A 27,377-nucleotide genomic window follows, 5' to 3' on the forward strand; every position below is an offset into this window, starting at 1 on the left:
CATTTAAGGAATTATCTCTTCTAAAGTGAAGAGCACCTGAAAGCTTTCTAAATTTCAACAGTGTTTCAAATAAGCAATGAGGTAGAGAAGGAGGCAATGCACAAGTCTGCACAAGGGGGGATTTATTTCTCTTAAGGCAAGGTCACCCCACTTTCTCTGAATAGTTCCTAACTGATCTTCCATGAATCACTGAATCCTGGGGTCTCTGCATGGCTGGACTTGAGAGGACGGGATGATGCAAGGTTTATGTACATGGGATCACAGGCTAGGCGACAGGGATTGATAGATGACAGCGCTTTGTTCTGCCTCGCACGCGGTCCGCCGCGGCCACAGATGTTGGCGGTCCCTAGGTGTGCATTAGCGTGGCAGGCTCCGTTAACATTCAACTATCAATCAACATGCATCATGCCCGATCATGCGCTGCGGCGGGAGTGACATCCTACATACTCCCACGATGTCTGCCTCCTCTTTAGCGCCGATATGTTGCATAATGACAGCGTCGACCGGTGCCTCTCAAAAGGGAGTGACGGGCGTCTGATTCTTACAGCTGCATTTATGGATGGTAATAATGGCGTCTACATTAACAGCTGTCCAACTCTCTGAAAAGGAGCCGACATTTTCTTCAAGGTATTCACAACCACACGCGGCAGCCATTTGGCTATGAAATGTGTTTTGGCTGAATATGGTAAGCAAATGAGACTGAATTGTGTTACTGTAACAGGCCGCGCTGGTTCTGGGAATCTTTAAAGCATTCTACTTCATATCAGAGATTATGGATGCAGATAATGAAATGGAGTAACATGGCTGATGCTTTTTGACTGATGAAAGTAAACTCGATTACATTGAATTACCAGAGAGGCTCATGGCTGATGTTTAGAAACCTAACCAGAACTGCCTTTTACAAATGAAGAGGAAAGACTGTTAGGACAGAGAGCTTTCACATTTAAAGGCGCAAACACACACACACTTTGTGACACTTTGACAACAGGGGAGTCTAGGGCAGATGTCTTCTCAGTGAAGACATAACCATGCACAGAGACGGTACACCCCTCTTTGAGAGCGAAGCCTGGGGCACCTGCTGTCCCGGCACTGCTTCTGTAGCCGGGTATATCTACAACGGCCAAGGTCGACAGCGACAGCACTGCAGCTGAAAGCCATGACATGGGACTCTGCTCTCCCTTTCGCTTTCTTGCCTTCACTGGTTCAGAATTTTTCTGCTTTATGAAGTTCAGGTCAAGCCGATCGATGGATCAACATAAGTTAACACCCTCTTTGAAGCAAAAGATCATATACAGTGGTTGCACTGAATGTAATGAAGGTAGTTGTGCTTTCTTTTTGCAGTATAGTTTGGTTATATCTAAGTAATATGGAAGCCTCTAAGACTGATAGCTTCCATATCCATCCATTAAATAAAAATGTACAGCCAGCAGCTGGTTATCTGAGGTGTTCATAAAGACTACAAATGTGGAGAAATAGTTAGAGCAGCTAGGTAGCTAGCAGCAAGTTCTGGTTGGTAAGCACCTCCAAAGCCAGCAAGCTAACTGTTTGCATACAGTATAGCTGTATATGCATAGCTAAGCTAACCAGCTGCTGGCTAAGTACACAGTTCAGTCCCCTCAAGAAATCTAATATGTATATTTGCATGTGGAAAAAAAAACCTGCTTAAATAATATTGTGCCTGAGTGCTATACACAAATATAAACTATTTTCGTTATTACAACATTTTTTGTTTTGTTTTGTTTTTTATTTTGCTTTTAAAAGCTACTAAAACCTTAATTAATTTTAAGAAGCAATTATGCATATGAGCACTGGTTGTATTTCAAATGAAACCAATTGAATATTATTAATATGCTAATCACTTGTCCTCTGCAATGTCATTTCATTTTGTTATATGGCAGAGACATATTAATTTTCAAATGTAGCATTAATTAATTTTCAACATCACTTTAGTCAATTATTCCTCTCCAGGGTGGCTATGCTGTAGTTGAACTTCTTCCCTAGACTTGAAACATAACGTTTTTTTATAGCCTGTGATTTAAAATGGGGACATGGAGTTGAACAGACGTGGTATTTTACCAGGCAGGAAGGCTCAAGAGAAAGACACTATGCAGGTGCTTTATGGGAAATATAGAGACTTGTATGGTGCTTGACCCAAACAAAGGGATTGCTAGTCAGAATATCCCAGCCTGTGCTGCATCTATTTTCACTCTTCATTTGTTCTAACTAATTCAAAATCTAGAGAAGTATATTGCTAAATACTCGGCATATGTAGGTGTTCCTCTGGTAAGTAGTCCAGAGCAGCATGCTTGGATCAGCATTAAGACATAATCCTCCAGACAGAGGGTGTGCGACCTGCAGTACCTCTGCTCTGCCAAATGTGTTGTAAAGCAGAATAATAGGCAGATGAAAGATGGAGGCTCATAAAGGAAATATCACAATTAAGTATTGAATCCGTGGTTTAAAGCAGGGAGTTGGAGTGGCGGGGGATGGGGAAAGAATAAAAACGCCTTCATCATGAGACACTGCAATCATTTCTGAGGTCATGGTTGAGTTGACAAGAAATGAATCTCATTGAAACATTTTTACTACATATATACGTGTGTGTGTGTGTGTGTGTGTGTGTGTGCGTGTGTGTGTTTGTTGATGGAACCATTAAATATTCAGCATTATTTTCAAAACTGCGCCCACCTTTGCACAGAAGAATGGCTAATGAAACCCACATCTTATTGAGGTCGTGAAGAGCGCCTCTCATTAAACTTGCACTTAGTCCTTTTTCGCTGAAGACACCTCACGAGTCGTTTATAATAACACACTCCACTGTAATATAAACCAAATAGGCACCAGGAGACACTGGGATGTAAGGAAGTCACAAAGGTCTGCATTTATTCAAGCGATTCAATGAGCACTATGGCGCTTTACAGCATGCAGCACTTTCTCTTTCATCAGACCTCAGGAAACACGAGTCAGCTGGGGGGGAAAGGAATCCTTTAAAGCCTTGAACAAACTTATTTTTTAGGGCAAAAAGCTTGCTTAATATACATGTATATAATGAAAAAAATGCAAATTTTTGCATTGGAAAAGTGCCTTATGGGATTACAATTTTTGTTGTATTTACACTTTGATGTTACTGAGAAAGTAAGTGGTTTTCTGGTGGTTAGAGGTTACACAGTGATCTGGTCGGCAAAGTTTAGATGATGTAAATGAAAGCTCTCCGCTCTCACATAACACCATCTTAAAAAAGCATCTAGATCTCCACTAGACTGATGACTAGCCACTGTTTTGTATCTGCTTAAAAACAGCTCCTTTGGCTGTGGAAAATGAAAAGAAAGAAAACAAGACAAACTTACATTAAAAAGTGGTGACAGCTCCACCACCACCATGGGCTTGCTGGGCTGCGGTTCCGGCCGTATTGTCACTGTCAGGATCTTGGAGTTGATCACCGCAGGGGGGCTGCAAAGATACGCACAGTCACACACAAAGGCATGTTATTTTTTCTCAAGAGCTGTGTTGTACATTCAGAGTTTGGCTTGAACAGTTTCTCTGAATTTGAACGACAAGACAACAAAAAATAAATAAATAAACTGCTCCGGAGTTGCTTATGCTGTTTGTCATAACAACAAACACGCATACATCCAAATCCACTCAGAAGCAGACATGTACACCCAGCCCTGCCATGCTTCTGATGGTTTTGAATGTGTTTGCAAAAAATATTCCATGAATAAAAATAAAGACAAACAGAGAAATAACAAACTAATGAGAAGGGGAGTAAGCCAGGCCCAGTGCCTAAGAAAAATTGGAACTCTGGACCTATTAGCATTCAGCAGAGCTACAGGGAGAAAAGGGTTTTAACAGATCCAGCTCATCCAAAATCAAGAGCACTGACCTGAATAAAATGGCCCAGGGCCATCACAAACACCATATCACAGTGGCCTTTTGACAACCTCCTGATTCCTACTATCTCCTATTTTAGCAAGTTCTATACAAGCTTCAGGACCCATTAGGCCAGTACCAATTCCAAGCCCACCATTCACTTCCAAAAATACATTGACGATGCAAAAAGGGAAAAAAATTGAGGGAAATCTACTTTTCTTTGGAGGTCCACCACATTTGTTTGATAACTTGGCAGACATAATGAGTGGAGAGAAGCAATAGAGACATTATGAGAGAGAAAATAGATGTAGAATCGGAGGTTGGAATTAGATAGAGAGATGAAGCTACAGAAGAAAGGGCATGCAAATAGAAAGGTAGGGAAGCATAGAAAAAAGTAAAACATGCAATATAAAAAGTTGTTAAAGAAAGTATTGCGAATAGAAGTGCAGGAAGGTAAACCAAAGGACGGGGAAGGGAGGAGATGATGAAAAATGCTTGAATAATTAGGAATAATTAGGCTACTCACTTTGGCACCGGTAAGATGACGCCCAATGTCCTGTACAAGATGGCTCCAATGACATAGTACATTGGAGACTCTGACTCCGTCTCTGACTCCGTCTCTGAAACACAAGGAAATGTGCCACCGATCAGCCCCTATAGTTACCATGGTTTACTTACATCATAATAAAAAAAACACATGAACCTGTGTATCCATCAGTGCATTTAGCTATCTTGTGCAAGGACATGGGTTGCTTGCTACGTTCTTTTTTTAGACAACATAATTACATACATAGACCATTTCACGGTTTCATTCGAAACCCAAAATACAAGTATGAACCTGAAAATGAGCTTAATATATTTATTTAAAATTTTAAAAACAAACCGCATACAATATTACCTGCTAATTTGAGAAGGCGGTAGAGTGTTGGCATTTCTGATTGATCTGAGATGACCTGAGCTCAGAACTATGCAATTTGACATGAATAAACAAAATACAAACACATCCCATAGTTGCTCTCATTAACCTGCAATTTCAGCTTGATTTACATTTACTCTTGAGCCGTCGCTGACACAATGCTCTGTTGACAAAATAACAAAAATGTTCATTGTAGCTTCACACTCAAAGTCAGAGTGTCCACATCATCATTGGACAATGTCTGTCTTTCCAATGTTCTTTCTTATTCCCTCTTCTCAAATCCTCTTTTTCTATTTTCTCCTCACTACACGCCTCTGTCATCCTCCTCCATTGATGTTGCCATTCTTCACTTTTCAACTTTTCCACAACTTCTTTACAGCCCCGTTGCCTTTCGCCACTCCTTTTGGTGTTCTTTCACCAAAAAGAGCAGGGGCTCCCAAGGAGATGTAGTGTCCCTCTATAAATGTCACTTTGTCTCGAGTGAAAGAGGTAAAAGGAGGAAGAGGGAAAGTAAAAGGGGAAGAGTTCATCTTGAGAGACGCCACTCCCTCATTTGCCCTTTCAGGCAGAGAGATGCGACGGAGGAGCATCGGCACAGAGAGCGAGAGAGGAGAAGACAGAGGGGGCTGATGCTATCAGACGTACTGGGTGACTCATCCCAAATCTGTCTGCCTGCTGAAGAGGTAATACTCGGGAAGAGAGATAGCTGTGCAAGACAGACGAGGAGCAAAGGCAGAAGCGACAAAAAGATCTCAACAGTGAGGAGAAAAAAAGCAATTGTGAGACTGTGAGGAGGCAAAAAACAGATCAAAGTCAGCACGAGAAAGCCTGTGAGAGTGATGGATCCTAATTGGACAGTGTCTGCATAGGCATGCAAATGAGAAAGTCAGTGAATTGTGGGTAAATGGTAAATCTGTGTGTGATGGGGTGGCACTCAAAAGCAAGATGATGATTAATACCACAAAAGTCCTTGATCAGAAAACTCTAATTTCCTGTGAACAGCCTTTTCGTCATGCTGCGCTCTCTGAACATCTAAACGTTTGGTGGTCAGCTGAATGTTGCAGAGTGGGGAACCGCCAGTCACCGGCTGTGAATCTCATTATGCATTTTTGTCGCTTCAATCGTAGATTGAAAACTCTCTCGTTTGATGCAAGTTCATTTTTTTCTTCTCAATTTTTTACTTTTATACACATCCCAGAACATTTCACCGTTATTCTCGCCTGGTTGAACAGACTGACAGGTTAATGGCTCAAGCTCGGAAAAAAATGTAATTACTATAATTTATAGGGTCAGTGATTTTATTATTTGCAATAAAATATCTAATATATCTTATTACTTAATACCAAATGTCTTTAAATTAGATGTTAAGTCATTCTAAACTGGTCAAGCTGTTGATTCTAATAGAAATAGGAAATATACCTGTTGTTTATGTTGTTGTTGTGGTTTTATGGTGACTTATATGTTATAAGTAGTTCCTGGATAACAAAAGCTGCAGATTCCCTGGAGTCTTGTCTTGCCATTGTGAGGTTGGCAAATTGCCTAGAGTTCTGCTGTGTATGGATGTAAGTGAGCTACGTGTTAATTACTCATTAGTTAGATGTACTGGTGGGGGTATCTTTGAACTTTTGAGGGAGCCCGGCTCGCTGTTTGGCCAGCCGCCCCTGCATCCAGTTATTTATGCTGAGCTAAACTATTCACCAAAAACTCCGTACTCAATTCAAAGGAGTGAGAGTGGCATCAATTTTGTCATCTCATTCCAGTCAAAAATAACAAATTGCCCTATTCCATAACATGTCAAACAATTCCAATTAGATAAACTACTGTTACCTCAGCAGCAGTCCACACATTCCTCACTGGTGATATTTTGCAACAATTCACAGTTAAAACTGCACATTTTTACACAATATAAGAGAGCAGCGCTCGTGTGGTTTATGTTCTTGCTCGAGTAATACTTCAAAGGTAACAGAGCGTAAACGCATGCATGTACCAGCAAGGGTGTGTTTGAAATATGAAGGCATTGCCGGCTTGTATGTTTGGCCCGTGTTCGTGTGCATGTCTGCAAGACAAAGCGAGTCGTCCTGCATGTGTGTGTGTGTGTGTCTTTGTGTGAGAGAGACAGAGAGAGTGCAAAGGGAGAGAGGGAGTTTGTCACTTCGAAAATCAGTGAAGAACAGTCCCAGCCTCTGCCCAGTGAAGCGATTCATGAACCTATCAATTGGCTGTGCGTATGTGCGACCGTGCACACGTGCACACACATCAGTGCCAATGGGCCTTTATGAACATAGTTAAGCTGTCCATCTGAGATAGGCTTTCATTATGGGGTAAATGAACCCATCACACTGGTAGTAATCAACTGAAGACCTCAACTCACGGGCTGCCATTGGAAGAGGCGGAGATCCCACAGGGGCGAAGAGCACTGATAACGGCGCAACAACAACACGCCGTTTGGATGAAACAGTTTGCCAAATAGCAGGCGCTAAAATGGAAATGGCATGTGCTGAATATGATGTGAGAAACTGGAAGAGGAAAATGTGATGCAGCCGGTCACTTTGATTTCTGAAACAAGCACCGCATGAGACAAAACATTCACCGGCCAGAAACTAACGGGATTAAAAAAATTCACACAATTGAGATGGAGGGGAAAAAAACATAAAAACAACAACAGAAAGATAGGATGAATGGAGAATAAGAAAAAGGAAAACATTTGAATGCAGCACCATTAAACAAGGTCTAGCTTTTGTAGACCCCTTTGTCTCCGGCTGCAGACGAACATTCATCCTCTGAGATATTTGAATGTGTTGTTCCATAAAAATCTGGAAGAAAAAAAAAAAACTAACGAAACAACTCACCGGCAACTCATAAACCGGTTATGCTACATAAAAGCAAGACGGATGGTTAGATGGAAGATGAGCTCGATGTGAGGATATTACATTGTGCATACTAAAGAGACAGAGAGTGGGTGACTTGAGGTGAGGTGCGCAGGGGTGAGCTCACACAATGTCCTAAACGCCATTCAAAGAGAGTCTGTCATCAGAGCGAGTCAGAGGTCAAAGACAGTTCTGGTCTCTCGGCGTGCTGCCCCTCTGAACTTTAATTCTGGCAAGGGGCGGGGTGCCAGACAAGATGTCTTCCAGTGTAATTTCCAGCGGGATTTGACCTTCGCCTTCGTCGGTCGCAGATCACTCATCTGCCACAGCGACTCTCTTATCTAATACAAACCACTTTCTTCACACCCTTGAGTCCCCTTTTCTCCGCTCATCAACTTTAGCTTCCTTGCGTCTTCTTCCTCTTTACACTCTTCTCCACTGTTTCATGTATGTTTGGATGATACTTTGCTCGAAACCGCATGGAAAGAAATTCACAGCACTTGAGACGGACAGAGGATAGCTTCCATCTTTTGCTAAAACGAAGAGGCATGGTTAAAAAAAAAAAACATATGTGCACTTGATACTCGGGGATGTGACACACTTCTTCACAGATGAAAGACCTGCATCTCCTTGAGAAGCCCTCAGGGCCTTGTTGCAGGCCAAACTCGTCTCAGCATTACCCTTCAACTTCCTTGAAAAGCCTTCTATTTGCCTCCATGAGGCACGTCTCTGAGTGTGGGAATTCACACTGGGATAACGTTTGGGTCTGACCTTGGCTGGAGCGAGGGCTGAGTGGGGTGATAAAAGCTTTCATATGAGACTCAAGCCTGAGAGTGAGGATGACAACTCCTCTAAATCACAGCTACGAGCTGCTTAGGACAGACTGTTGCTTTAAAAATTCCATCATCAGAGTGGATTTGAGGCTAATGGTGAGGTATGTCTGTTCTAAACCCGGTGTTTTATGTATAGTGCATTGGATTTCCCAGACTGTGCGGTACAGATCGGCACCAAAAAGCCTTTCGGAGAGACTCCCTTGTTTTCCTACCTTCATTCGGGCTGGTGAAAACCTCTTTAGGGACATAGAGCTTGTCCTCCGCTGTCCTGGCCCAGTCCTTCATCCCTCTCCGGCCCTTCATGGGGAAGTTGATATCGCTGGAAACCGCTGACACCGGCTCTCGCTGGATGGTTATCACTGTACAAACAAGGTATCACACAGTCACCGCAGTGCTCAACCTAAGAACGCTAAAGATGAAAAACTATGAAAGCAGCAGTCACGTTGAGTAATGTTTAGTGTTCATCTTGAGAAACATTTTTTTGGAGATTGCACTTATACCTATAAAAGTACAAGTTAAAATGGATAATTTGGAATTCGTTTTGATATGACAAGATCTTAGATGGACTTTACCGAGGATAAAAAAGACACCCAAATTCTTACATAAATCCCATAAAATATCCACATAAGTGAATGTCTATACCCCTTGCTATTGGTGTGAAATAGTCTTGTATCCGTCTCTGTCAGGTCTCGTCATGTGGCAGCATTGTGTGACACTTACTGAGGTTGTTGGTAACCACCAGGAAACTCTGGAAAGGCTTCTGGGCTTCTCCAATGAGGTGAATGAAATCTTCTAATATCCTCATCAGCAAAGCAGCACCGGGAGCGACCTGTGCATGAAGGGATGATAAAGATAGGTGAGCATTAAGCACGCCGTCATCATAATTATAGGCTATCACAAACTTCCTGTGAGACATGTCTCATCCACTGCACATTAATATTCATTTCATTTTCTGGAATCTGTGTTTCGGGGGGGCAAATTGTAACCACGTGGGGTACATTATCATATTTGGATGCTTGTTTATTGTGTCCAGATGGCATGTAAACACACCTCGATTCAAGGGCGTCAAGCTGGGTCACAAACAAACAAACAAAAAAACACACAAATGTGCACACCCTGCATAATAAACAGGTAGCCAATGCATTTTTTCACAAATTTATAGTGAACAGGTGTGTTTTTATGACTCTAACGAAAGTTTAATCTGGGATGTGGTCACACCCACATTTGCACACAAATTAAAGTAAAAGTACTTAATAACCACACACATTTAGGAAAGTTGGTACAGTAGTAGGTGGCCACTGTTTATGGTGACGAGGTGTTTAGAGGCACACATAGAGGAACACACACACACACAGAAGGCCTTACCTGGTGGGCGTCCTCCCATCTCTCTAGATTTTCCATGTCCAACATGAGGCTGATTACCTGGAAGAATTTCTAGACACAAGATGGAGACGTTGTTAATGCAGCAGGGCAAAATGTTTTGGGATCTCACTTTGTTTGCATGCCTTGCATCTGCAAACAAAGTCTCAGCCGTGTTCCCCTGTTGTTGAGCTAATCTGTACCCACCAAACATTAGTACTGTAGCAGTACTGTAGTTTTTCTCTGTCAAGTCTAGCACAGTAGTCCCCTGTAGGCATTTTGTACAACGTAAAAGAGCAAACATTTGCACACATGTAGAGCAACAGATACATAGAAGAATACCAATGTAGAACTAGAAGGAATCCTGTCCTTTTCACTTGCATTCTGAGATATTTAACGTATTGTGAAATATAACGGATGTCAAATGACTGACTGAGACAGGAGTATTTTGCTCTCTTACAGGCAGTGAAAAGTGCTTGAAAATACTGTTTGAGGCTACAGCAACTGTGTAGCTGTAGTTCATTATTATGCACACCCTGTGCAGTACTGTAGAACGTGGAGCTCCTGCATTGTGGCGGTGTTGAAAGTGTACCTGTGTGTAGAGTGTGCCTTTGACCCCGCGTTCGTGACCCGAGGGGTCTCAGTGGCTTTGTTTACCTGCACGTCGTCGGGAGCTGGGATGTAGGTTGCTCTTTTGAAGGTGTCCGTCACATTTCGCAGGATCTCCGTGGAAAAGAGAAGGTCACCACTGTAGTAGCTCCTCCTCTGCAAGAGCTCCAGGAGACTCCTTACGATCTGAGACATGCCCTCCCCGGCCAGGGTCCTCTGACCCTTCGCGAGATGCTCTCGTAACTACAATGCACAGAGAGAGACAGATATTGACAAAAGTTGATTGTTTCACCGCTAATTGTAACAGCCAGGATGCTTTTTTTCAATGCATGCCCATCGGCACTTACTGTGTTGACAGCACATGTTCCTATTCAAAATAAGTTGCTGGTAAAAATGTCAGAAATAAAGACCAAAGATCATGTTTTTTTTTTTTTGTCCTAAGAAATCATAGGAATGTTTGGGATGGGAGCAGAGTGGGTGTTTCAAGCAAGGACTAGATACACAGTGGGTACAAGGTTGGATTTTTGTGCTTAAAATAGGTGAACAAAAAGAGACCTAGAAGCACTCTCAGGCAGAAAGTGGATGTCATGGCTTCAGAGTCAAAGATACAGAATGCAAGACTGTGTGTGTATGTGAAATGCAGAGGGAGAGAGAGGGAGAGGGAGGGAGGGAGAGAGAGAGAGAGAGAGAGAGAGAGAGAGAGAGAGAGAGAGAGAGAGAGAGAGAGTGCCTGGAAGAACAGAAGATAACAGCAATCACAGAGAATTAATTATTGAATCCTGGTGTTAATGAAAGGTTGCAACAGAAGCTAACGGTGCAATCAGGTTCGTCATGCACAATCCCTGACCCCCATCTCTTTCTGCCATCATCAGGGAGATGAGAGAGGTTGAAGTTCACAAAGCAAGAAAACAGTCTCGCTGATGAACACATTCATTAGCCATGTTCATTAATTGATAAAGTGCGAGTGCAAAGCTCTGGAAAAGCTAATTAGAGATACCGGCAAGCCCCCAGTAAAAACATTCGGCTATTTTGAGTAAACTTTTTGTCTAAAGTTGAACAGAGGTACAGCAGGTGAAAAGGGCAGAATTCACTCAGAAATGACTGAGGAAAAAAAAGACAAAACCTATGAGAGAGACAAGTTTGATGAAGGTGAGTTAGGATAGACAGCAACTTAGTGAATGAAATGATGCAATATGGTAGCATATTCACATATTTTTGTCTTCTTGTTGAAGAGTTTCTGAGTAGTTATTTATCAAAAGGGAACTTACAGTTAAATGTAAATATCTATATTCAAGTGAGACGCATCTGGCGAAGCTCGGAGGACCCCAGAAAGCAACTCCATTATTGTCCAGCATGCAACGACGACTAGCAGATCCTAGGCAGAGAGAGAAAGAGAGGGATACTTTACATGGCATTTATCAAATGTTGAAAGAAAAAGAACAATTCATCTGTTGCTGTTAATATGTTGCCCCATAGACATTGCTGGTATAGGAAAACCAATTCACAGTCAACTTACTTATACAATAAGTACAATATGCATGATGGAGAAATTAAGATTGACATAATAAATATAAACATAAATTACTGTCAAAATACATAAATACATGGCTTGAACTCTGAATCAAAGAGTACAGAGTTAATACACAGGCAGTCTGCTTAATGAATTTCAATTGACGGAAGCTGCAGCACATGTTAAAATAGTGCCACTAATGGAAGAATAAAAACAAAGGTCACTTTTGTGATTCCACCTTTTCTGGGAGTAAAATGTTGTTGAGGCTAATTACAACCACGTTGTTGTGTGGCTGGCAGCTTAAAAAACTTGTGAAAGCTGCCAACAAACGAAGACAAAACCTTTTCCCTTGCAAAATAAATATGTACTTGCTCTGCTTTTTTAGTCAGAGAGTGACATAAACGGAAATGATTCATGGTCGATTCAATTTAGTTAGTTCATTGATCTACCTTAATGTTCTCAAAGCTATCATGTTTTACTGGTAGCTGATTACCTGATTCGTGGAGGCCTGTTTTGATGTCAGAGCCAACAACATAGTTTAAAAGACGGAGAAAATATGGGTATATTACAGGCATCTCTCTGCTCTTAGCTTCAATTCAAAAGAAGAACATTTCTGAAAGAAATCAAGGGGTTTTAGGGGGTTGTTCGCGTTTCTGCTTTTGGAAATTTAAATGCACAGATACGGCAGCCAGCTGCTTGAGGAACTCATCGACTACGTTCAAGCATGTCTTCTGTAATAATAAGGGTCCATTGCTGGATCATGCACGAGTTGGACATGTTACAATGACTCAAAGCTAAAAGTAGAAATACTAATGGACAACATGGATGACTAATGTAAATTCAAATTAATCTGACTATTTGTTCCAGAGGAGCACATCTCACTTTTAAACACAGACAGCAGGGTAATTTAGGATACCCTGATTATATAACTGTATCCTGATGTTTCTTTGATGCTAATGGTATGTTTGCTGTGCTGCTGTTGCAGTTTATTTCTGATATGTCAGACGAACATTAGAAGCATTACATTATTGTGTTTGTTGCTTGAATAACTGTTCTGATAATATGATGTATACTGAAGACTCCAGGCCAAACACAACCACAAATTCACACCAGCAGTGATTGAAAAAAGAAAAAATGCTAACAACTAGAATATTTTGGCTAATTCATATATTATCGACTGACCAGTGGCGTTAGTTGGACACTTGTTGTAGACCGTTTCTCCAGCTGAGGCTCTCTTCCACGACATAGCGAGAAGGTGCTCTTCTTTACATATCTCATGTGGCGCTGTAGAGGTGGGGGAGAAATACGTAGCAAAGTTAAATGAAGCACAGTGTAGCAGGCACAAGGGGGGGGGGGGGACTCACCAAGCATACACTCCCACAGACACATGCATAGCATCGGGGAAGAAGGGGTGACAGAGAAGCACAAAATAACATTCAAATCAATGTTCTTCTGCAGCAGCTCCCAATCGTATTCCCTTGTACATTGCTCAGTGCTCTTTGTCAGTGTCACATTCCCTCTTCATCTTACCCCCTCTCTTTATTCATGTTTCCCCCCCCCCCTCCCTCTCTTTCATAACCCTGATGAAAAAACGGGGGAGAGAGCGCTCTGAAGATATTCCAAGGGGGCAGACGCGTATTGGAAAAGGCGATGCAGAGAGATGAAGAGGGATGAAGAGGGATGGAGAGCGGAGAGTGAGAAAGAGCAAGAGAGGCTGGAGGAAAAGAAGAGAAAACATGATATGATGTTCCCCCGAAATGCCAACAGACAAGATCCTCGTCTTGTGTAAAAGTCGCTTGGGAGCAACGCAAAACAAAGGGGTCACGGAGGAGGCTGCACTCACAAGTTTATCATTTGTAGTCTGTCAGGGCTCCAAACAAGCACGTACACATATGGGATTCGGGCTTTCACACACACACACACACACACACACACACACACACACACACACACACACACACACACACACACACACACACACACACACACACACACACACACACACACACACACAGCTTCAGTCAAAAAAAGGCATGCTTATTAAAAGTGAGAGCAAGCGTCAGAAAAACAAGCGCGATAAAAATATATAAAAAAACAACGTCAAAAGCAAAAAGATAGGGAGAAATGGAGTATCTCTCAGATTAACAGAGAGGATGAAAGGAAAAGCAACGCAAGGCGCAGACGTGCAAAATCAATAAGGAGGTAGAGATGGATGGGTATTTGAATTGACAGGAAGACAGACAAGAGACAAAGATGAGAAGAGCGCAGTTCTAAAAAAGATAGAAGCCTTTTGGCTGTGGTGCGAACCACTGAGAATCACTTCCATTCTGCCTGACAAATATTGTGCAAGTGCAGATTGGGCACACACACACACAGAGACACACGCACACACAGACACACACACACTTGCGTCTCGAACAGGGAGGCATGCACACAAATGAGTCGGAGGCAAACAGAGTATTCAAGCATGAATCATTTGTAGGCTATATAAGCAATCATATGATGGGGTTCTCGCTCATTCTCATTCACTGAGTCACTGACCGGGGCACTTCTTCTCATTACAGGACCGGACCTCCTCCCCCGAGCCATCACAGGGGTAGCCCTGTAGCCCCGTGCCCTCACACATCCGGAAGCGACGCTGCCAACCGGAGTCACACGTCTTGCTGCAGAGACTCCAGTGGTTCCAGCTGCCCCAGTTACCTCCACCTAGAAGGAGGCGCCGCCGGCGACGGTTGGGGAGCGAAGAGGGATGGGGGTGTGTGAGGTAAAACAAAATTAACAAATGGGACTGTATGAGAGCTATTTTTTAAAACTTGTCACATTTTTTATCGTTATAAATTCAGTCAATTGGCCTACAAGTTCATTCTGGGCCCCAGGCTAATTAAAACACATTAGTATTTTGGTCCTCCAGCGTCTAAACAGACTCATAAGCCAAATTTGGTCGCAATCCACAAATTGCAGGCGCATTGAACACGAATCAGAGAAGCCCATACAGATGGCTTTCGATAATGCATGTTTGCATAATGGCATTCCAGAGCATGTGAGTGTGAATACTAAGCGTTCATTTGTACGCCTTACCGCCGCAGGAAGGGTTGGTGCAGTCCCTGCTCTCCTGATGGGGGCCCTTACATTCGGCCCAGCCATGCACCGATGCACTGCAGCGTCTCTGCCTCTGCTGGGTTCCCGCGTTGCAAGTCACGCTGCACTTCGACCACGGCCCCCACTCTAACCACTGGCCCTCCACTAGAGAGAGGGAGGGGGAGGACGGACGTGGATGTGGAGAGACAAGGACATGGATGGAGGTGGGAGGAGGAAGATTTTTGAGACACATGGGGAAATCAGGATAAATCAATCCAGGGAAAAGGATGTAAGGAAAAAGAAATGCGCAAAGGGAGAAAAACACACAGGACAGAAGAAGTGAGTCGGCTAGAAGTAAACAGAACATAAAGAAATTACAGAGGCTATGCGGTTGTCTATAAATAGCAACAAACAAAAGACACTTCATGGTCCTTCATGGTCATTTTAAATATTTCAATCGGTTATGGAAAAACAACAGCTTTCATGCTGTGTTTTAAAGAGTTCGCACAGAGTTCAGACAGTTGGATTTTCATTAGAAGTGTTATTAGAAAGGCACAACAGTTCTTACTGGTGTTTTTTTGCAGAAATGGATGAATAAAAGAACATTGCAATACAACTCAGCGCCGCCTGTCAGACGATGTATGAATAGCAAATAGCTTAACCAAAGCCTGATGACATGCGTGTGACACAGGTGTAATCAAAGCCCCCCACTGTCCTCTTTAATAAGGAGGCATTGCTGGAGTAATTGAGTTGTCAAAGAAAGTATCCAAAATGCAAAAAAAGAAAGATTATAATCAAAAACGGGGAGATTAATAATTAATAGCGTGTGCAGTCGAAGATTGTTGGAATGTCATCGACTTCAAAGCTGGTTATAAGACAATTCTCAGGATCTGTGTCACAGAAAAGAACACAATGTTCTGCTGTGAAAATGCATGACAGCAGATAAAAAAAAAATGACAGATAAACTGTCAGCAATTTAATTTTAATTGATTTTGTCACTGTTCCTGACACATATTTTGGCTTAGAATTCTTTGATTCGAAAACTTGACGGAGGAACCAATTACTGAACTGTGACCGTGCCCATTGATATTGTTGAATACAATGTTCAAAATATATTGTTGCAATTTTTGTTTTTCGCTTCTGGTTTGAAAAGGCACAAATCCTGTCCTTTGACACCTTCGGCAACACGCTAACAAAAGCACACTTGAAAGCTTGATAATGCATCTGTATTTAGTGGTCAGCTGTGTTATTATTTCAGTTAAATGTCTTGAGGGGCGATATCTAATTTTGCAAGCTATACCATTAAAGAGCCGCTGCATAACTGTTCTTTTTAATGTAATGTGAGACCAATCATGCTTCAGTATATTAAGCTGCAACGGCAATGAATCGTCTATTCCTATTTCTCAAATAAATTGCTTGTGTTGTGCCTCTAATGCTGTGACTCACACACACAGGTAATCATTTCTGAATGGACTAACAATACACGGCTTCCTTCTGGTGTCACTTTATTCATGTGTGTAGCCTCCAGCTGGATTACTGACGTGGGCTTTGCTTTGTCATAATGTTACAAAATAAATGCAACAATTCTGAACAATGTGCAATCATTTCATGATCATACATATCCCCCAAAAATGCACCAAAGTGATCAAGCAACTCTTGATAAATGTTATAAAGTCGATGTTAGCAAGCATGCTATTTATTCATCCAACAGTGTTTCTCTCCACCAACTGTTGAAAGAAACATCTGGCTCTTTAGCCTGTAAAAGGTCCTAATTGTTTCTATTTTGTTTAAAAGTCATATTAATTATTATAACAATACTAAATTCAACATTTCATTTGTATACAGACGACATAATTATGTTAGTAGTTCTACCTCCTTAGCGAGTGGGATTAAGAGCGGCAATCTGCTTTTAATGTTGTTCAAAGCAAATCTCTGAGAAAGAAGCCCGCTGATGATGTGTATCAGATTGTTACTATAAATCATAAGGTGATAGAATGAATCTCAACTAATAAATGCCTGAGGACAATCTGTCTTTTTAACATCATATCAAGAAAAAAAAAGGTTTCTACAACAGAAACACATGCTGGTTTTCTTTTGCTGCAAGTGATACTAACATCAATTGATCATGGTGATATTTTAAACATGAATGCAACTTTACTTTCTTTGAAAATGTTAGATTCAGATTATCATGCTGCTGCATCAGAATGAGAATGTTTTCCCTCCTTATACAACCATTTTTAAGACCATAATACACAAAAGCCGTGGCTGCAGTCTCTGATCGTGCTGACAAATTACATGTCATTTGAGAATTGAGTGTGTTTTTATGTGGTGAAACTTTTACACTGCCATCTTGGCCAGGATCCTACTGTAAACAAAATGAGAAAACTTAATGGGATTACGCTGGCTAAATAAAGCTTAATGAAATAAAATAATTGTGCTCCAATGTGTTCACCTGCTATTTGCTATTTTATCTGTGTGCTGTTCAGGGCTGGGCAGGTAGCATCCAGCAGTTTTATCACCTCTGCTGCTGAAGTGGGAGGTTGATGAAAACGGGACTGAACCAAAACAGTGAGCAAGAGCTTTGAATTCAGGTTACAACTGTCATTTAAAGTTAGATTATTATTCACTTTAATGTAACCTTCCGTCGAGCCAATGTCGGTCATATTTTAATGTCGAGTGACTAAAGTTGAAAATAAATCCATCTATCTGGTTAAAGGAACTGCAAAAGTGTTTTTATCTAAATGCATGGAATGACTTTAAGTAAAGGCAATTCCCACATTGAACCACCACATGCATTATAACAGGCTACTTTGCTACAAAAAGGGAGGGCCTGTCATCACAGCCATGCGAGCCACTGTGTATGCAGCGTAGGTCTGTACAGTAGGTAGCCTGTCTGTGTTTCTCTACAACTAGAATAGCAATTCAAAGTGAGAACTCTTCTTGTTTTTCAGCACAGAATGATGTATGGAGGCACACATTCTAGCCTACACACAGGGACTTTAAGTAGCAGAGAAAGTGAAATACAGTGCAGTAAATGTGTTTGTCTGCTTCTCCCAAGTGGGGAAGCGTTGCCAACTCTCCTTGGTAATGTGGTCAATCACGCTGTGTGCGCCTCGTACAGTGCTGTGGCGCCGTACCACTCGCCACTTTGTAGGGGATGACATACTAAGAATGAGCTGTGAACTAGAATAGAGTGTGAACTTGACATCCCCCCCCCCCCCCCCCCCACAAGGCTAATTCGGAGCAAGTGACGAGTCTGGAACAGCTTCCAAAAAGAAACAGCTTCCAAAACAGCTCCAGCTCCATCTCTTCGTCTTTACATCATTTTGAAAACACTTGCTCATCAAATATGAGAAAACACACAATTGAATGTAATAAAATAGTGTTGAGGGTTTTTGTGATGATTTTGTTGTGTGTGTGTGTATATAGAAAAAAATGGCAAAATAACACATTTATATTTGTCCAAGAGGCACGGAATTAAATAAAAAAAAAAAGAAGACATTACTTAGTCATGTGCCTGTAATTATGACATAACCATAACATTATGCACATGCTTGGCTATGAAGTGACTGCTTTATACTGCAAGGAGAAAAAAAAGGAGCCATGAAGGCAATTCCCAGCCAGCTCTCTGCCTACACGAGTGCCTTTCTGTTCTTGACGTTAGCTCTAAAAGGTCTGATACGATCACGTTAATTAGGTGCGACATTGCTGCCGATTTTACTCGTAGCCTGTTGATTGCCTTGACTCGATGCAACAGCTGCCATGTTAACGTCTGCCCACGTATGCATGCATGTGTTGACATGGCACTACATAAGACATAAGGTGAAGAGAGATAAGAAAGGAAAAATATACGGTCAAACATGAGTCAACTACATGGGTTTAACAAACTGTACTATAGACAAGAGTAGTAGACTGTTTGAGAATATGGCTTACAGTGAGATGCAATCTCAGACACACACACACACACACACACACGCACGCACACACACGCACACACACACACACACACACACAGACAAGATCCATCAAAGCTCTATTTTCTATGCATAGACGTTTCTGCCAAAAGCCCTATGCTGGTATTCATCATTTCAAAAGGACCATTGCCTTTGAACTCCCCAAAGCATGCTGTATCTGTTGTGATAGATTCACACACACTCAGACGCAAACACACGAACCATCTGAGGACACATATACACAGATTTCCTTAAGGCCCTTGAAGGAGCCTAGCCTTTCTCCCAAACCCTCTCTTCCCATCACTGTTCCCGAACCAGCATGGCAAAACATCCCTCAGGCCATACTTTGGATTACGTCGTCTTCCCTATTTCTCCCTCTATGAGGTATGACTTTGCAGCATCTTTGTATAGCATTGGGGACAGTTTTGTTTTATTTAAATATTAACCTTATAAGACTCTTATTTTGAGAAACATAAAAACAAAAAAGCTCAATAAATATATAAATAAAGAAATATTAGTCAGTAGAGAGCATGAGAACATAAAAAGGCTCCGGCCCAGACGGGCGCCTGCAGCATTCGCATATATATATATATATATATATATATATATATATATATATATATACACAGTATATAAACACACACACACAGGGTTCTTTACCTTAGCGGCAATAAATTAAAAGCACTTACCCTGTGATAGTTGCTCAGCGTAGGAGTGACTTCTATACAAGCACACACATTCTCACTCTTACTTAAATCAACTTAGGAAGTAGAGAGGTGATTGTTCAGAATGCAGTCACCAGTTTTGTTCACAACAGTCAGGTGTTTGAGTGGATGAGAACCCATTATCCCAATGTTATGTAAAAACATGGCAAATACACCAAATTCAATCTTTAAATAAATACATATTCCCTGCTAATATCAAGGCTTTCAAAGTAAGTGGTTTTTCTAATAAGACATTTGAAATACAAAATCTAAATTGTGCAGTGGCAATGCATACACCTGAAGTAAACTAAAATCCTCAAATGCCAAAGATGTTTTACTTTTTTTCTCGCTTTAGACTGTGCCCCAGCTAATGAGTAGATGAGAAGGAGGCTAGTATTAACATCTCAGTAGTTGAGTTGGCATGTGAAGCTGCTTTGTGATAGGCAGAGGTAGTTATGGGTCAAAACCGACTCCACAGTCTCTCCGGAGTCTGCTCTATTGAGACGTTATATCAATCTCTGCTCTGTCCTTTTCCACTCCAATGCAGCCTGATAAAGATGTTTCAGCTGGACAGTCTAAGTCAGATTGTAAAAAAGTCCTGAGGTACCCTGCACACCAGAATTAGATAGGGCTGCACCAGTGACTTCTTGCAGTTCTTGACATGGTGTAGGTATAGGTATTGGCCAGGTAATCTCAGAGACAATCGCTGAAGAGCTCCACTGCAGGACTGCTCAGAAATCTAAACCAAGCCAGCCGTGGAGGAAGCATACGAGACCAACCTTAAGGCCTTGTCAGGCTTCGACCCCTCAGGATGGCTCCTGAGTCCAAACATGGGGATGAATCTCATGGCTGACCAGAGATGAATATGGAACTGAAAACTCTAGTTAGGATGCAGGAGTTTAAGCAGCGTGCATAAGCAGACAGGAACGATGGGGGTTATGCTGTCTTCATGACATGCGGAGGTGGGTAGTAACACGTTACATGTATTTACTTAAGTCACTTTTTGGATAAATTGTACTGTTTACTTGAGTATAATTGTGATTTGTGACGCTACTTTTACTCTTACTTTGGGCTATGTTCGCCTTATTATCTGCTTTTATTTTTTTTTGCCTTTTTTATTCAATGCACGATCTGTTATTTATGTCCGAGACTTCCGCCAAAGGCTATCACATGACTCCATTTCACCAATCAAACTTGGCCACTAGCCACATGCAAGTATGCTAACATTTGCAAATGAAACACAAAATAAGTTGATGGGAATGTCATTAGTTTTTTAGGTATTTAGGTAACAAAAGTGCTGGACAAATCCAAATTTTAATCAGATGATGAGATGAGGATAAACATACTCCATCAGTTACCCTGAGGAGAGAACATGTATATCTGTACCAAAGTTCATCCCAATAATTAAATCAAAACAACAAATGTCAACCTCACTGCGAAGAATAAATTCCTTTAGATTCAGAGCTCAATTGGTGTCAATATGGAATTTCAGATATAATTACCAGGGATGGTCTTTGCAGCAGCTACCTCTGTACTTTTGAAGATACAATTGCTGTCAGAAATTACCAATATATTATATTTATAACTATGTATTGCTGAGTTTTCCTCACTGAGCTCCTAATTTCTAAAGTCTGCATGTAACGTGAATGCAGCATATGTCCAAATTCTAGCAGAGGAGAGAGTAACTTAACTACAAGAGCTGTAAAGCGAACAAAATATAAATGCATGTGAATGTTGCTCCAAGAGCTGTCACCATGAATGTTGTTCATGCATGAATAGTCAGATAGGCAGAGAGAGAGAGAGAGAGAGAGAGAGAGAGAGACTGGCTGTATCATGTAAATGGGGATGGTACTAACCAGGACACACTGCTATGTTGCAGAGTTTGGTCTGAATCTCAGGCCGTCCACAAGCCAGGGCCACAGCCACGGCTCCGTTCACACACTTCCTGGTTCGCGTCCGGGAGCCTCGCCCACAGGTCACAGAGCACAGACTCCATAACGACCACTCCTCCCACAGCCCATGCACTGCAAACACCCACAGACACACAACATGGGGATGAGGGATGAGGGACGGAGGGGTTGGAGCATCCAATGGCAGGCAAGGGGGTTAGAGAATGAGAGAAACATGAGATATTAAATGAGTCTGAGCACATTCCTTAATAAACATGAAGGAGGTGACCTTCTGACCTGCACAAACACATTCCAGCTCCAATGGAAAATAAACAGAGTATGATGCTGCATTTACACTTTGCTAAATGAAAGAAAATGGAGGTCAGGAATGGACATTGGCATTTGAAGTCATGCAGCTCAAGTCATGACAGGGAAATGAATGTGGCGAGTTCGTTTCCGATATGATTAGTTCAGTTATTATGCAAGTGAACCAAAAGGATCCAAAGACTCGAGTGATGTCAAACTCTTTAAAGTATTAAACATGTTTCTCATCTTGTTTTCACTTCTCCTGTTTCCTCTTTATTGCACATATCGTCCCATTTTAGCATCAGATGACAATGAAATACATCAAAATGCTATAATTGCAGCAGAGTTGCACCAAAACTTTGCAGATAATGAACGTGACTTCAAGATCTTTTGATGCTGCTTAACTCAAAGCTAGTTCTTGCAGGATTCTGTCTGCTTGATCTACTTGCGTTCAGCCATGTGACAATGGCAGGTTGTGCCAAAAAATAATTGCTTAAATAATTTGGAGATGTCTGACCTGGGATTAGAGGGAATAATGATGGAAAGACAGATATTAGAGGAGAAAAGAAATGTTCAACAGGAGACTCCAAACAAGGAAAAGATGAGTGGCAGGATTGGTTAATAAGTGTTGAGAGAGAAGAAGATAAAAACGGATGAACATAACAAGAAGAGGAAATTATAAGTGAAATGGGGAAAAAAAATAAAATGTTTGGGCTCAAAAAGTTTGAAGGACTTTGGATTGTTATTATTATTATTTTTTTTTTTTTAAAGAGGCCAAGTAAAGGAGGAGATGGTTTTAAAAATACAGAAATGTTCAGCCAGAGACCAGAGGAGATTGAGCGTTGTTGAAAGAGATGGAAGAACAGAAGATTTGTGGAGATTCCTGAAGAAATATAGAAAGCAAGATATAGAGACAGGAAGGGACAGAGGGAGGGCGAAAGAGAAAGTTAGAAACAGCAGGATGGAGACTGCTGGTCCTGAGTTGAGCGGAGCTAAATAAGTCATGGCGATAAATAATTAAGTCTACTCTGTGAAGGAGGGCTCAGAGGAGCAGGAGTCGAAGGCTGAGCAAGAGGGAGAAGACGGTGGTATTAAAAACAACGGAGATATGAAGAGCCCGTAAATAGGGATATATCCTTTGATTAAGCAAAATATGGCATCAGCACGTCTTTAAGATGCTGAAAAAAGAGTCTACATGTTGCAGAGATGAAAGAACCATCGGGACTGTATCCATTGATTCTGTGGACGAGGAAAAATCTCGTGAGTAGGATCATTTTGTTCGGATTCAGATCATCTTTATAATGCCACATGGGGAAATATGTTTGGTTCCAGTGCTCTCGATATAAGCACACCATTAAGTCAACAACATAACAACATATTCAACGACAAAAACTCATAATAAAACACATCTTTGTAGTAGGGAATTTGCCCTCCTCCACTGAGATTGGATGGCTGGGTAAATAAACATGAGTGCAGAGTTTTTTCTACATGCTGGCCTCTTGATGGACATAAGACTGTAAGAAGAATTTAGCACACAGACTTTATAAGGAATGTATTTGCAAATATCTGGTGCAATCCTGGAATTTAAATATGATTCAAGCAAAAAAAAAGAAAAACCTTACCTATAGCACTTTAATCATAGCACTGTTGTTCTTAGTTTGCTGAACAGATACTACTTAGACGAGGACTTAACACTTTTAGCTCTTACTTTATCGGCAATGATATGTTGTGGTTTCTTTGTTACTTTCTTTTGACAAATGTACTTATTGTAAGTGGCTTTGGACAAAAGCGTCTGCTAAATGACCTAAATGTAAAATGTAAATGTAAGCTGATGTTTATTTTGGAATCTGTGAGTCATACAGCACAATGTTCATCTGGTCCCAATTGTATTTATTTGAAATGCATCTCTGAGCACTTGTTGCTGATTTGTTATTGGAAGGCGATATTCAAATGCAGCATGATGAGCAACGTTGTGCGCCGAGGTATGTCAGCCAAAATATGTTGGTATCAAACATGAAACAAGACTTATTTCCAAAATATTCGATTAAATAAATCATGTTAATAAAATATAAATGGCAACCTCAAAGTGCGAGCTGATTTCTTGGGGTTATCTCATCCCAAATGGCAAAAACCTTCACAGTAGACAGAGGCAAATCGAAACAACAACAACAACAACAAAAAATCAGTTATTTAGCTTGTTTTTGTTGTGTGTTTTTTTTTTTTAAACACTAAGATTGCTTGTAAGACATTACTTATTCATCCACAAATTTCCATCTCTCCAACCTAGCACAAATGTATCTGAAGTCTGACTGCACAAAACCAATCAATTTGCCTATAAAACCAAGCTTGAGGCAGCTTTGGATCTACGACACATTTAATGGATAAAATAACAATGTGACAGGGGTAAAGCAGATTAGCAAATTAATGAAGAAAAATCAAGCTAAATACTGGGATTAGGATTGTATTACACCACCTATTGGTTACCAGGTAAATACTAGTCTGCAAATAGTGATTTCCAGTCATAAACAAAGCAGCATAGGACAATTGTATCTCCTTTGTATTCTATCTTGACACCAATAACTGCATTAACATAATATAGCTCGTCTTGAAGTTCATCCGTGCACATTAAAAGGGACTTTATTGCCATCAGGGTTGCAGACGCAGAGGGAGTTGGAAAAGAGCATGTTTACAGCAGCAAGCAGAGAAAAAAAGACTTAAAAAACAAAGCGATCAGTGCTGATTAAACCACAGTGTCACAAAATCAAGTCCAGGAAGTCAGCGTTCCGAGAGGCAGATGAAAAATGTGCATCTGAAAAATGCGCAAAACGGAAGCACATATTTAATCTGGCCTGGGATTATGATGCAAATGCAATGCAGGAAATCTTAGATAAGAGAAGATATAATACCCATGATCACCCTCTATATGCATACACACTTAGCACAGCACACATTCACAGCACCACAGAGAATAAGGATATGCATAACGAGCATGCGGGACTGTAATTAGGAATTCTGTATGAAGATATCAACTTTTGGTTTCTTATTTCTAGCTTGTGGGAATGCATCGTCTAGATACATTATATTGATTTGGTTTACATCATTAGCAGCAATTTCATATGGGGTCATACTTAAAACTATTTACGTATTAATGCGTCTGTGTGTGCAAGTTTGTGTGTTCACCATCTGTAATGAGTCTGCCATGAGTTCATGACTGCATTCTCACATGCAACCTCAGTCCCGCTTTGCATGAATGATAATTGGAAGAGTGATGGTGCAGCGTTTGACTACTCATTGACCCAAGCATACTGTATTCATAATGCACCATTGTTCCGCTCCGTGTTTTAAATGTCACTGAATCTATGGCAAATGAGCAGTAGCTAAATAGAATAAAAGTAGGGGCACTACTTTACGTTGCACGCTTTGGGGCATAAACGCCTTCTACTTCAGCGCATATAGAAAGGAAAAAAAAAAGTTAATTTGCCAGACCAATTACTGCTTAGTTTGCTTTGTCAAGAGCCAGACCATTATTTAAAATCGATTAACTGCATCACCTTAATTTAGGAGTTTTATCCATGAAAAAGAGAGTAGAAAAAAATGTCTATTTTCACTTCATTGGCTTTCTGTACAAACTACTTTTCCTTGATGTTCCCTAACTCGTGGGGACACACACGGATGCACAGAGATGTGCCCAGAGACATATCCACCCACACTCACAACACACCCATAGTTCCAAGTCCCAACTTGTCCACAAACAAATGGTAAAATGAAAATAAAAAGATAAAAATGAAAAGGACATTACATCCTGGCAAACAAAATTCAGAACGGTCAGAAATCTCAGAGAATCTGAGAAACCGTGTGTGGGTTCAGTAATAGCTGTGTGCCTTTTCTATTTGAGACGGTATTTAAAGTATAAATGCGTCAGTATGAAACAGAATAGAGGAGATTGGTCAAAAACATTTCAGCTGAAGATGTTTCAGATAAATCAGGAAGTCTGAGAACAGCTCATGCTTTTCAGGGGAGAAAAGCAGCTGATTCTTGTTGTATGCATGCTACATTTTTCAATCAATGAAATTGTTTGATTTTAGTGCAAATCTATCAGCAACACTATAGACATTGAGTGTGTTATATCAGTGTGTTAAGTGTTGTTTTTCTTAGACTTAAAATATAAAATTTTATATATTTAGTGACTGGATTGAAATTACTGCAGTCCTGATTAGTGCGTGTGTGATCATGTGTCTGCCTATGTGTATTATTTAGTGTTTGTTTATAACTCCCCATCGGACCAGGGGGAAGACAAAGCTTGAAACCAGCAGCAAACAGATCATCAAATCAAACAAGCATGCGGATTCTACCCCAAATTAAGTCAAAGTAAAAAGAAAAAATCATTATCATATCAGAACATTATTTTAAAATGTCAACCACATCAAGTTCATTAAACACTTGTGTCTCTTGTGCCGCCCCAAATTCCCAGTCTACTTGTATTTGGTGTGATCCCATTCGGGTGCTCCCAGGAGTGCCCCTACAGCCCTCCAGAACCACGTCATAAAACATCAGAGGAGTGTGGGGGGAGGAAATAATAAATACAACATAACACAGCAACCAATATCCCATCAAAGGAGCAGCTGAGGATATTAATATCGACATTGAATGGAAAATGAGGCACTTAGACATACAAATCGTGTTGGCACATTTGCATAAAAACAAGATTAGCATATGCACCAACAGGGAATGTTTCTCTCGCTTCTTGTTTTTTTTGTTTTTGTTTTTGTTTTATTTGGGGGTGTGCTCGAGATACGTCAGTAACACTCGCTGCAAACTCACGTAAGAAAGCACACAAATGTAGCCTACACAATGGTCCCTATACCTTATTGTACAGAAAATGCAAATAGAAGTTAAGAACTTCCAACCATATGCTGGCAAACAAACAATTTACATCACAAACACGCTGCAGCATGTGCATGCGGATGTAAAATTACCTTAAATGTACACGGATACAAACACTCATGCTGAGGGGCGATTCCACAAAAGCCCTCAGAATGTGCACCACACATGGAAGGTTTATTCTTATTTGAACGCATGTACATTTGCAGCAAATCAGGATGAGTCTATTCGACCCAATGGACACTGCTTCCGTTAAAGTTCCTCATCCACTAACTCTAGAGCAACTAATGGAAAAGCCTTGTCCAATGATGGGGCTTCATAGATATAATGGCTCAGCCCAATGGCTACATCCCATGCTGTGACGCTGACATTCAGACAGCATTGGCCCCACTTTTGCTTTGAGTTATCTGTCCCCAGAGAAGTTATGGATCTGACTTTTCATTTAATAGTGTGTCCTCAAAGGTGTCACTATCATTATTAGAATGGCTGTGTGTGGAGGACATTGATGCCATTTCCCTGTGATACACTCTCTTAGGTATCACTGGGATCATAGAGCTTGGCCTAGACACTATCCCACTGTCTGCCAACCAGAACAGAGGGCC

General features: G+C 41.0%; 1 protein-coding gene across 20 annotated transcripts in view; it reads right to left on the bottom strand.

Annotated features, from left to right (window-relative positions):
* The window catches only part of adgrb2 (adhesion G protein-coupled receptor B2), a 195,125-nt gene that overhangs the window by 68,006 nt on the left and 99,742 nt on the right, over positions 1 to 27,377 (bottom strand). For 14 of the 20 annotated variants that reach the window (XR_014598645.1, XM_084032104.1, XM_084032102.1 and 11 more), the window contains exons 5-15: positions 21,556 to 21,723; positions 15,043 to 15,207; positions 14,506 to 14,670; positions 13,147 to 13,248; positions 11,723 to 11,829; positions 10,503 to 10,697; positions 9,852 to 9,920; positions 9,207 to 9,315; positions 8,699 to 8,845; positions 4,397 to 4,490; positions 3,348 to 3,450 (exon numbers count right to left, since the gene is read on the bottom strand). Coding sequence is in view for 18 of the 20 variants with exons in the window: in XM_084032104.1 (XP_083888230.1) it covers positions 3,348 to 3,450; positions 4,397 to 4,490; positions 8,699 to 8,845; positions 9,207 to 9,315; positions 9,852 to 9,920; positions 10,503 to 10,697; positions 11,723 to 11,829; positions 13,147 to 13,248; positions 14,506 to 14,670; positions 15,043 to 15,207; positions 21,556 to 21,723 (1,424 nt within the window). In the remaining 2 variants the exon portion in view is untranslated. The remainder of the gene's footprint in view (positions 1 to 3,347; positions 3,451 to 4,396; positions 4,491 to 8,698; positions 8,846 to 9,206; positions 9,316 to 9,851; positions 9,921 to 10,502; positions 10,698 to 11,722; positions 11,830 to 13,146; positions 13,249 to 14,505; positions 14,671 to 15,042; positions 15,208 to 21,555; positions 21,724 to 27,377) is intronic. The other 6 variants (XR_014598646.1, XM_084032088.1, XM_084032103.1 and 3 more) reach the window with 1 other exon arrangement.

Source organism: Eutrigla gurnardus (genome assembly GCF_963514095.1).
Source record: "Eutrigla gurnardus genome assembly, chromosome: 17".
In the NCBI taxonomy this organism is placed as follows: Eukaryota; Metazoa; Chordata; class Actinopteri; order Perciformes; family Triglidae; genus Eutrigla; species Eutrigla gurnardus.